Source organism: Lissotriton vulgaris, chromosome 9 (genome assembly GCF_964263255.1).
Source record: "Lissotriton vulgaris chromosome 9, aLisVul1.2, whole genome shotgun sequence".
NCBI lineage: Eukaryota > Metazoa > Chordata > Amphibia > Caudata > Salamandridae > Lissotriton > Lissotriton vulgaris.
In genome coordinates, this window is record NC_141697.1 from 370506597 (window position 1) to 370519202 (window position 12606).

General features: G+C 42.5%; 1 protein-coding gene across 2 annotated transcripts in view; it reads right to left on the bottom strand.

Moving 5' to 3' along the window:
- Positions 1-1097: 1097 nt before the first annotated feature.
- Positions 1098-12606, bottom strand: part of ATG2B (autophagy related 2B) — a 1072129-nt gene continuing 1060620 nt past the window's right edge. Inside the window, exons 42-43 of one of the 2 annotated variants that reach the window (XM_086937744.1) lie at positions 1902-2161; positions 1098-1790 (exon numbers count right to left, since the gene is read on the bottom strand). In XM_086937744.1, coding sequence (XP_086793870.1) covers positions 1931-2161 — 231 coding nt within the window. In that variant the 3' untranslated portion in view covers positions 1098-1790; positions 1902-1930. Of the gene's footprint in view, positions 2162-12606 lie in introns of both variants that reach the window. The other variant, XM_086937743.1, reaches the window with a different exon arrangement.

The window sequence follows — 12606 nt, forward strand, 5'->3', positions numbered from 1 at the left end:
CTTGAGACTCAGAATGCCTCAATTGAGAAATTCTGGATTGTTAACCATACAGAACATATTTAACAACGAAAGAACAGCCTTTAGGAGTTCAAATCATATGTTGTTTCTTGTAAAACAGAATTGTCAAAACACCTAACAGGAATGCTACACGGGTTAATATTTAAAAACAATGCAACTACCTGCTCTGTGATAAAGGCTGTGAAAGACGAGAAATAAATTGGATGGCAAGTAAAATGAGTCTAAGAAGCTTTCTGAGTTGTCAATTAAACTATTGCAATAAAATAACAATTTGAGAAATAATTATATTTTCAAAGTGTTTTTATCTGAGGGCAAAGTTTATTCCTTTGGCAAGGTTCACTTATGGTGAAAGAAGATTTGATATGTTTTGTTCTTTGAGATTATAGGAATTAGACAATGTTACAGAAGACTATAAAAATACTGCAGCTCATTCATGCGCTGCGCTTAACCTTCCAATAAATCAGAATTTTGCGCTTTTCATAGGGAGAGGTTACCTAAATAATAAAGTGCAGTGATTTTGCATTGGCTTGCTTTTTTTTAGCATAACAGAAGTGCTTATTTGTAATGGTCTTCGTTGAGTAACTCCTTGAAATTGTTGCATAAGAAGTTGAAAAATGCATGGTGAAGCATAAAGTAATTTAGAAATAACAGGAACATCAACGGTAAACCCACCTAACATAAGCCTCCTGTGTGGTGTGGATTTGATGTTTATAGTATAGTGTATGGCTCTCTAGGTATTTGTTTTTAATTCCCTGTTCATTTCCTAAATTGTAGTGCAAAGTGTTTAAATGCATACCAAGTAGATCTAGACGACTCTAGGGGTCATTTAATCTCAGGAATTGTGGCTCTCTTTCCTGCTGTCCTAACTTTTTCTCTTTTTTATCCATGTATTTGCAAAAAAGTGTTGAGTTTTACTTGGAGTGCACCTGCAATCAGTTGCATAATTTTCCAAGTGTTCCTCCGTTTAAGCTTTGCGCTGATCCCTTCTGACCAATAGTAAGGATATACCTGTGAAATAGGAAATGAACGAGCCAAGAGTTGCACATATCCACTGTTAACTGGGCAGTTTGGATGAGTCATTTTTATTTCCATAAATAGTTTTATTTACTCACATCACAACATTTTTATTTCCCTCAGAAAATCTGCTTATATTTTTTAATTGTGTATAAGACTTTTAGCAGACTATTGTATTCACACTATTAACAATCACAATGTACAGGTTGAAGTTTTTAAATGTACAATACAACAGAAAATGGCTGCAGCATTGAGGCACTTCTAAAAGCCATAAATGTAGGCATCCAAGTGCTTAGAAGTTACCATAAGGTGTCTAAAAAGTTCTGAATGACGCTCTCAAGCGTCCACACTTTGTTGATGAATGTTGCATATAGTGCAAACATGGGCAGTTAAAGAATAGTGCAAAAGTCTTGCATTTATGACATATGGCTTCTACATCTCATGCTACAGTTATAGTCTCTAATGTCCAATCAGTGTGCAAATGGAGACGCTGAGAAGATGTATGCCTTTTGAGCATGCCCATGTAATATCTACTATTACTGTCACAGCAATCACAAAGAGCTGCTTGCTATGTCACCTGAAGCATTTAGGGTAAGGGACTATCACTAATGCAAAAGCATAGCTAAATTGGAAAACTACATTACGTTCAGTTTGGCACTAGGTACCCTTGTCAATATCATATGCCAAATTATAACTCCATGAAGTGTAGAAAAAAGTCCGGTTGTCTAGTTGAAAGGAGTTCCTGTTTAAGTGTTCCACTGTGTGAATCCGGAAATGTGTCCAATCTTAAACAAAGCATAAATGAATTGAATGCAACAGTCTTGGTTACTATTCTTTGACGCCAATGTTTTGGTTCACAGAGTTTGCACTATCTTCACATTGCTCAGGAGAGAAGAATTCAGTCCTCCCCTTGACGCCATTTTTGTGATTCTTCCTGGCGGACATCTGGTCTGATTTGATTTCTCATTCCGCCTAAAACATTTGAGGTTGCTTCGGTAGCAACAATGAATGGTTTTACCACAGCAGGTGGAATCTGACGAAGGACTCCTCCAACCGCACCAGTGACTCCTCGGTTCTCATGCTCCCGTGCAGCAGTTTCATAGATGGTCTGTGCTGTGTCTGTAATCCCCTGTAGAGAAGAGGTGAAAACAAACCAATTATTCAATACAAAATTAGTGCCATCAATTTGTACATTTAAATAAAAAAAGAAATGGTGTATTGCGAAATAATTCAGGGGTCTTGAACTAGGATAATCTCTATTTTCTACACAATATACTCACAGTTAAGTCTGGATAGAAATAACACTTCCAAGGGAGATAACCCAATAAGTTGGTAAGGTACCATGTTTCGATATCTGGGAAACCCCATATTTCATGCAGAGTAAGACTTACGGAGGGTAACTTGATACGAGTGGTGAATTCCATCTGAGGTCAAGTGACCTTTTAGAGGACACAACCCCTCTCAACCATTGTGCTGCCAAGACTGCTCTATTATTTTTTAAACATCCCACTCTATCATACTCCGCTCTTTTTCCAAGCTCTTGGGGGACCTTGTAATCTTGTGGGCACCGATGAGTGGCCATGGCCAAGCACCAGCTTTCCGCTGACCAAGGAGGTTTGGGTACCTCTAACTTTGAGGCCTATTACCAAACATCACAGTTACAAAGGCTATCTCACTGGTTCTAGGGGGTGTCCCTAGGCGAAACTTTTGCAGTCCATAGACCACTTTATTTGCCCAAATTATATAATCTGGTACGTCCTCGGACTTATCACATTACAAAGTATCAGTACTGTATCCATGTTGATAATTTGGGGCAGTGATATATTTTGTAATACTATACATGTATTTGTTGTAAACATTTCATACATACATGTCCACTTTGATCCTTCTATTCTTGTCTATTACTAATATCTGTTTATTTGGTACCTAAGGGTTGTAATTTGATAAAACGTGTCAAGTAATGCCCTAAACCATAACATTATTTATCACTGTATCAACTTCAGTTCCAATAAGTAGAGTTCAGTTGTTACATCATAGTATTTTGTAGACAACGGAAGTGAAGTATTACATTTGTACTAGATAGCGCTACATAGCCCTATTTTGCACACGATTTATAGTTTTTTAATTTTTTATTGATGGAAGGTAACAAAATGATTATTGTATTTTTCACAGGGGGTCTCTACTCTCTAAAGATTGAATTGTCCTGAGGAATTGCCATCTGATCATATCCTGATGGAACGCATCCTCAGCTTCATTTGAATCCTGATGAATAATGTTACTTTGGGCCCATGCTAAAAGCATAGCTCTTCACAGAAAAGAATGCAAAGGTCTCCATAAATATCCAATTGCTGATGGTTGATGGCTCTGGGCGAGGAGCCAAGAGATGACACACTACCCTCATGAACAGACTAAATCAGTACATTCACACTGCACTATCTAACCATGGTCCCTCTTCACCTCACTTCAGCAGCCCACCTCACATATCAGTAGTAGCGTACCTCAGAACACCGGTCTTTCTCACCACAATACATTTTATCTGTAATTATCTCTTGGCTGATGCTCATCCCACACCTCACTTATTTCAACATTGCCAGCCTCTGTTGTTTTTCTATTCTTTTTCTTAACACATTAGTATTGCATATTACACCAATTGTTTAATACCTTCAATTCTCTCATGTGGTATAGTTTTTCCTTTAGGTTATTCCCTCATGACAATCGGGTACTTTGGATTATGCTCTATTCCTTCATTACCTATGGATGGTAATCTCACTTAGCTACCGCAAAAAATATATACAAAATTAATAAGAATGTATGCTGTTTCATTGACTATTTAAAAACGTGTTTCGCTGAGATGTCTTCATATATATCCAAGAAATCATCTGTCTCCATAACGAGTGCTATGCTCAGCAAAGTATGAAACGCATTCAAGCAACGATCACACATTGCGGTCCTATGTGTATAGAATAAATTAGACCCTCCATGTCTTTCTATAGACGGACAAGGCTTCAGAAATATGGTGAATAACAAAAATGGACTCAAGGTCTGAGAGCGCTTGGGGTGTCTGAAGGTCATTGGAGCAGACCTGACAACTCTAGTTAATTGCAGCGCGAGCGAGCTGTCACTCTCACGTAGCTGACCCGCCTACATGGGGTTCGGGAAGAGTCTACGCGGTGCTGCTAACGCTGATAATGGCGAGCGTTAATCATGGTCTGAGAGCGTCTGGGGTGTGTGAAGTTAAACGGAGCAGACCTAATAGGGGGGTCGGGTACAATTATCGCGACCTACTGAAGTGTGCACAAAATCTTACTGCGTGTCGGTCTACATGCCGCCGCATACTTGACATTTGACTAGGCACTGAGAGCGTAAGGAATTAAATAAAACCAAACCACCCCAAACCCAAAACCCCCCCTTGCTTGTTTTGTGTTACATTGTATTTTGCTCCTTTCATAAACCTTAGCTGTTACCATATAGGTTACCAAATAGGTTGCACAACACTGTGAACCTTCCTAATGGATGAACGAACGCGCGAGTTTTGTGGCTGCATGAATGTGATCACTTATTAGTGTTAAGCAGAGGGTTTGGCCCAACATGAAAAGTACGATTCATGAGGTGCGCGCTCGCCCATTTTGTATGACAACCAGAGAACCACACTTTGTAAGAATCTTGCAATTAATAGGCATCTATAGATCACTGACAGTTCGAATTTACGTGTACTTGTCTCCCTTATAGCCATTAAACTCCTTTTGGTTCTCCCCCTTGAAGTCACACCTACCGGGTACTGTTGACACCCACACTCCTTGACCTTTAGGTGAGTCACAGAGTACCCCAGTGTGAATCACTAACTATGAAGAAACTGCTGCTGTTTTTAAATTTAATTTCTGTTTTTATCAATTTTACTCTTGAATGTTGTGGTATGTGGTATCGTGATTATAGTTAATACTAGCTGGTCACTGTGCACAAATTGTCACTTCCACAGAGTCACTTTTTCCACAAAAACCACAGCGTGTTCACGGTCAATAAGGGCACTTGTTGTCTCTGTATTTTTGGTAATTCTCTCTTTTGTCTCCTTTAGGCAAGAGCAGTCCAATTCAGGTAGTACAACAGGAAGTTAAAATGCATTATTGGTTGATACTAGACTAGGTCATCCCTTTGCGATAGATGTATATTACTAGGTCCTGAAGAATCGCAGCATAATTGCGTAAGCGAGAAACATGTCGACCTCACGATACGAATTGTAGTTCTAGATCGTGATACGGAACCCTAAATTTCTGGCGATCATAGACTACCCACTGTTTTTAATATATAGCATGGGAACCACCAGAATAAATTGATCTCCGGTATCTCGTGCTATATTTTAAATCACTTCCTTACACTATCCATTCTCTCCCTGGCCCCTCACTCGCACTTCACCCACAGGCTGTTGGAAAAAGATCTCCGATAAAGAGCCCCTCTTTGAGGTGAGCCCGTAGGGCATTGCACCGCCTGCCCTACGAGGAGCAACCGCCAATGATGAAGCATGACACTCGCAAGAGTGTGTGAGGCCATTAATTCCAACAAATTGGATACCCAGGGTAGCCCTCCTCAGAGCACTACCCTTTCTTTTTCTCCCCTTTATTGACCGTACCCTTCTTTTTCCTCAGGAACAGCTGAGTCCATTTTTGTTATTCATTGTACTTTGGGGCTTGTACTCTGGCTGGACCTTCCACTCCTCCTTTCTGGAGTGGTAATTTGAGCCTTAGGATCAGCATTTGATCCGACTTCACCCCTCCTTTGCTATATTTCAGAAATATGGTGCCACATTTCTTGATGAGCTTGCCCCAGTCAGTTAAAACATCCTTCAGAGAGAGAGTTGGAAAGAGAGGCAGTAGCTTAATTGCTATCAGAACGTCTTGACTGAAGTACATTAAAAGCTTTGGAATACTTACATTGAACATCTTGGCATTTCTTCCTCTCGTAACTGTCATTTCAATTTCATACTGATGTACTGTTCACTGAACTATATCCTGTCAGCACTAATTGTGTTTCAACAGTATCATGGCCCTTGAACTTAATAATCTTTCAGTCTAAGGAGATTTTATCGAGTTGTTTAATCAGCCCACTGACCAGGCAGTGTCTCTCATAGAAGATTGGGTAGTGGCCATCTGCCCAAGATCAACATATCGGCTAAACATCAAGCAGGATATCTCCTAGGCCACATTTTATGCATACTTTATATATGCTGGTCAAGCATCCAATCGTTTTCCCTTGGGGAAATCACTAAGGAATTTCATTAGGATCAACAACTCAGACTATCCTAAACCACTCAACACCAGTCACTTTCCAATGAAAAGGAATTGGTAATCTTTTACCATTGATAACTGAAAAGCCTACTTACCTCACTCATTTGCAGATTTATTCAACCCCCTAACTGGAGATTATCCTAAATTTCTGCTAAATGGTTTTAATTCTGGCCAAATAAATGGAAGCAAATGTAAATGTGAGAGCAAAGTCCAAACGAGGTGCTCAACAGATGTGGCCAAGGCAAAATGCACCATCTGCCAAGTGGCAAGAAATCTGAGGAAGCCTTAGGATCCAGCCGCCAGCAAGTATGGTGGCTGACGAGAAGCAGACCAGGGTCTCTAAGACTTTACTTCTCTTAATAGATCATCAGTTCTCCAACCCTATCTAAGGAACTCTACAGAATTGTTGTAGATCTACAAAATCCAGAAACACAATCCTCACCTGAGCATTCAATCACATTATGCACCGACATCCTTCTTTTTGAGAATACAATAGCTAAAGTCAGAACTGAAATTATGAATTATGTACCAGAATCTCAATATAAATTACAAATCTCAGTCGCCTTTACAGGACCAGGGACCAGCTTTGTCTAGTTCTCCTGCCTAAATAAATAAAAAATAAATAAATCTGTATTTGTAAAACGCAAACTACTCACCATTACGGGTCTCAAGGCGCTGGGGGCGTTGTGAAAATTAAGTGAGCTATTGCCCAGAGTAACATGATGCTGAGCTGAGCTGAGCTGAGCTGAGCTGAGCTGCCGCCGGAGCCGGGGATCGAACAGTGAGCCCTGTGCTCTAAAGTCAGCTGGCCTGGCCGCTGCACCACACCTCAGGTTAAAACATTGTGCCTTTTCTCTTGTGAGCATTATGGTTCTGCCTCAGGTATCTGTGCAGCAGCTCATATAAAATCAATGTGCTCAAAGCTGATCAAAGTCTTTGCTTGCGGCAATTGTTAAGCTCCTTCTTAAGAAACCTTCTGCTGAGACGACAGACCTGAACTGTTTTTGGCCCATATCTCTGCTACCCTTTTTGGGGAAGCTAATGGGAAGACTTCTTCATAAACAACTTCAGGAGTCTATTGAGGTCAATCAAATACTTGACACCTTCGATGCCAAGTTAAGACCTGCTCAGATTACCATATTGGTAGTTTTGTCAGTACTGGATGACCATAGATGGCTTGTTAATGAGGCGCTGGTGTTAGAGTGTTGTGCTCAAGAAACATCTGTGGTGTGCCATTCTTAAACTTTTACAGATGGAGATGTGGTGATGAAAGCATACTAAAATGTTGGCAAGATAAGGTTTTACTGGGTCACTAGGAATACAGGACTGGGCTCATCTACTCTTACCTTTTTTTCTCTCAGGTTTTAGGCCTTCTCTTTTTATTGCCCCCTCACACTCTAATTCACAACACTCATAGTCGTCTCCCAATAACAGTCTCATCATGAGTCACAGAAGACCTCTCCTGTCACTGCCTACATCATCGCCCAGATATCCCAGATTGTTTCTCTCTCACGTCACTGTTCACCTCTCCCATGAATGATAACGTTTCCCAAGTATCGTAGTCAAATGTCGGTACCCACCTTTTCCGTCACAATGCACCTCCCACACCACTCTCCACAATGACAATCATTATCCACCTCTCCCATTGCCGCCCTCTCTCCTGGATGTATCTACTTCTCCCAAGACTGCCCATCTCTCTCTCCCATCACTGTCCCTTCTGCCTGTCAATATCTACCATTCCTTTCAATGACCACCTCAGAACTCACTGTCAACGTGTGCTATTACTGTCATCCCATGCTGATACTGCCCCCTTTCCATACAGAGTTCACCTCTCCAGTGTCCACTTCTCCTGTCAGTGTCACACTTCACACCACCTCCATGACTGCATACTTCATTCATTACTGCCCATAAGTGTCCATCTTTACTAATCACCTGTATCAGAGCACACATCTTCTGACACTGTCTATGCCTTCTGTCTACGTCCACCTCTCTGCCAATTTAAAAAGATCACCTCTCCTATCATGCCCTTTACCCTTCATCTCACTTTGCCTCTCCTATCACATACATTATGTTATTCCTGTCCCTTCCCTGCCTCCTCACTGCCTATCTCCATTCCACTGCCCCTCTCACCTGCGAATGCCTGTTTTATTGCTGCCAATCACTCCTATAACTTCCTTTTACCTATTATGATCCCATTCACTAATCACTAAGCACTATCTGGTACCTCTGAAATGTTGGTAGTGCTGGGGCAGCAGTGGTCAATCATAACTGATTAGTTCTTAGCACTATCAGTCTTTTACAGGACATATTAACCACTTTGATTTCCCTGTATTGCACTAAAAAACAAGTAACACCTTATCTGGTAGTGACTCTTTCAAGCTGCAGATGTGTTAGCTTAGAATATTCCCCAGGCATCAGACTGGATCTGGAAAATCTAGAGCAGTACTTCTGTGTGCCGGAAGGTGGCGCGATCGGCTCCACGTTGACTGTGTCCGGATCGAAAGTGAAATGCACAGTGCCTATATAGGCGCCACCTCAGTGCACTAACTTTAGTTTCTTTTCAAGACTTTTCTGCACCAGAAGCATGGAGAAACAAAAGAATGCTGATGGACCAGTGAGCAGACACTAAGGACCTACAATGGTCACCCTAGATGGAAAAATCTGTTTGCAGAAGCAGGGAGGATGAGAGGGTTGGTAAGAAATCAGTGGCTAAACAGAGTCTCTACCAGATAAGGCGTTACCGAAGGTAAGTAACCTGTTCATCTGATGGAGACTTCTAGCTGCAGATTCCTTACCTTAGAAATGATACCCAATCAAGACCTTCCCAGAGGTGGGTTTGCGAACAGATTCAGATCAGGAAGTTCTAGAAGACTGAACATGGAAAGTGCCCAACACGACGGACCTGACTGTCCAGGCAGTAGTGCAGTGTACAGAGATGCCCACGTCACAGTTTGACAGATATCCAAGACAGGAACTCCGTGCGCTAACACTGTTGTTGCAGCCTTGGCTCTGGTGGAAAGAGCCTGCAAGCCCTCAAGTGGTTGCTTCTTGGCCTGTGCGTAGCAGATTTTAATGCAGAGTACAATCTATCTGGAAATGGTCCATTTCTGCATAGCTTACCCTTTCTTTGACCCAACGTACACAATGTAGAGTTTAATTGTCCACCCGGTGCTCTTTGGTACAATTGATGTAGAACGATAATGCTCTTTTTGGCTCCAGGTGATGGAGTCTCTTTTCTTCTTTGGCAAAGAAGGTTCACAGTGTGATGGTCTGGCTAATGTGGAAGGGTGTCAACACTTTCGTCTAGAAAGAGGCATGTATTTTCACAACCAGTTTATCTGGTAAAAAGGCAGTGTATAGAGGGTGCAGAGACAGTGCTGCTTTGTTAGTCAAGAAATGCAGAGGGCAATTATGCACAGGCAGGAATGGCAAATGCATCAAAGAGGTCAGAACTAAGTTAAGGTCCTATTGGGGCATGGTAAAGCGTTTTGTAAGAACCATTGTGTTGAAAAAGGGCCCTCTCTGACTTTTCGCCTTCCTTCTCTTTTTCTGATCTTGTTTTTGTTGGCTTGAGGACTCTGGCCACTTTACCACTGTTAACCAGTGCTAAAGTGCATGTTCTCTCCTCTAAAGATGGTATAATTAGTTTACATCCATTTGGCATATTTAATTTAAATGTAAGTCCCTTGTAAAGTGGTATACCATAAATCCAGGGCCTGTAAACCTAGATGCTACTAGTGGGCCTTCAGCAATAATTGTGCCACCCACACAAGTAGCCTTTCAAACCTGTCTCAGGCCTGCGATTGCAGGGCCTGTGTGTGCAGTTTACTGTCACTACGACTTGGAATTTAAAACGACTTGCCAAGTCTGTGGAGAAGTGTGGCTCACTGGTTAGAGCGGCAGACTCAGAAGCAGAGATCAGGCCCGGGACCAGGGTTCAAGTCCCGATGCGGCAGGGTCTTGGGCTCAATGTCAGCGGACTCGATAATTCTCGCCTCGGCGCCTACTCTAATCATGGGTCCCAAGCTGCAACTCTGGGCAATAGCTTGCTTAATCTCCACAACGGCCCCAACAACACTGGGATGCCTGGCTTCACCTTGGGGTGCCCAGGAGGGGCATCTCACAGGGAGAGCCAGGAAGGGTTCCACAGCGTTATACAGCATCGGGACGCCCCGTTGCTGGGACAGCTGTGAGCTTTACAAGTATACCACATTTACATTTACATTTATAATACCCGTTTATCACATGTCACCCCTAAGGTATGCCCTAGGTGGACCAGAGAACAGGGTACTGTGTAAGTAAAAGGTGGAGACATGTACTAGTAGGTTTTGCTTGTCCTAGTAGTGACAACCCACACATTTGGTTTTCCACTACTGTGAGACCTAATCCTCTCATAGGTTACAATTGGGAATTGCTTAATAACTTTTAAACAGTACTTCCTGATAAAAAAGGAATAGCTGCTTCATGTTTTATATCTTTGGAATGGTCTTGATAACTCCTCTTTAATGGTAAAGTTGTATTTAACATTACTATTTTAGAAATGCCACATTTAGAAAGTGGGCATTCTCTGCTCTTACTGATATGTGTGTCGTGTCTGAAGCCAGACTTCAATACAAGTCTCGGGTGGGTAGCAGATACAATTTGTGCATTCCCTCTAAACAGCCACAAATACAGGAAGGGTATGTGTGACAGAGAACTCATCTGCATTATGATAGTTCTTCCTGGGCAGAAAGAGAGGGATGAGCTGGCACACTTGAATAGGTAGCGTCCTGTTTCCCACACAAATGGATGATAGTCTGGAGCCAGTGCTGGAATGAAAGTACCTCTGTGCACGTCAAAGACTCTGCTTTGAATTCCCCCCTCCACTTCAAAGGCACAACTGGGTATAAGTACTGGGCCTCTGACCCTACGAAGATAGTACACTACTGGACCTTTGAAGAAATCTGCCAGGAGTAAAGAATGCTGTACTACAAGGATTGCCACTCTGCTTGACTACTGCTCTGGAAGAACTGCTTTTCTGCTTTGCAGTGCTGCCCTGCTGCAAGCTGATATCTGCCCTGCTGAGGACAAGGACTGGACCCGTCTCACTTGAAGGGCTTGCTGGCTTGTACCTGGTGCCGAAGTCTCAGGTCCATCAGAGACTTTCTTCAACCCTGCAACAGCACGTAGACTGTGCCATATGCGAGTCCTGCCCTGCCAAGTGGTGCCAATCCAGTTCTAGGCCCTTGAAAGGTGATTTATGTTGCCAGAACCATCAAGATAGACGCAGTGACGACTTTGCGCTGATTGGAACCAATGCATATCCCTTCGAAGGCCACTCAGGAGCTGATCGACAACATCGCTTTGATGGACTGTGCAGCTCAACAATGCCGGACAGTGCAGCACGACGATGACGCAGTGCCTGAATCATAAAAAAGTTCACCGATGAAGCCTTCATCGCCTTCATGGATCGGAACTGACGCATCAAGTCTTCGTCGTCGATGCTTGCTCCATACAAGGTAGGTTTTCATCGGGACCTGTGTGAGTGCTGTAGCTGGCCTGCCTTCCATCGCGAGTGGCCTAAACTTTAGATTTACCCCAGTCCAGCATGACCTCAGTAACCCTTAAGAGCTATTTGACTCTAGGCACTACATTTTGATTTAATCTTTACAAATTCATAACTCCGGTTCTACCTACTGAATTATTGTCATTTTGGTCTTGTTTTACTCATAAAAATATGATACATTTTTCTGACCGGATATGGAGTATTTTTGTGGTGTTTCCATTGTGTTACTTTTTGTGTGTGTGTGTGTGTGTGTGTTGCACAAATAGTTTACACATTGCCTCTTTCGATAAGTCTAACTGCTTTGTGCCAATCTACCAGAGGACAAGCACAGTTTGTCCTGGAGTGTGTATCAAGCCTACCCTGACTAGAGTGGTGGTTTCTGCTTGTACAGGGTGCATACCCAGACAACCAGAATACCCATTGCTAACACATGGGTTTAAGGCTTTTGAGAAAACAGGCTACAACCGTTGAAGTGTACAAGGACGGCTGGTCCAGCAACTGCAAGAAAGCTGATCTGGCCTAAAGATACCCTTTTAACTGTGGCCAAAGCAAAGCCTTGCCAGGCTAACAAAAGAACAAAAACAATCAAAAGGTGCAGGGAGAGGACAATCACTTTTATTAGCACACCAAGCCACAAATTTGTCCCATTGGCAAGCGTATACCTGTCTTGGTTGAGGCATGCCTGGCTGCCAGAATGACATTGCAACCTTCTGGAGGGAGGTCAAAAACTGTCAGCTGCTGCTGCTCAAT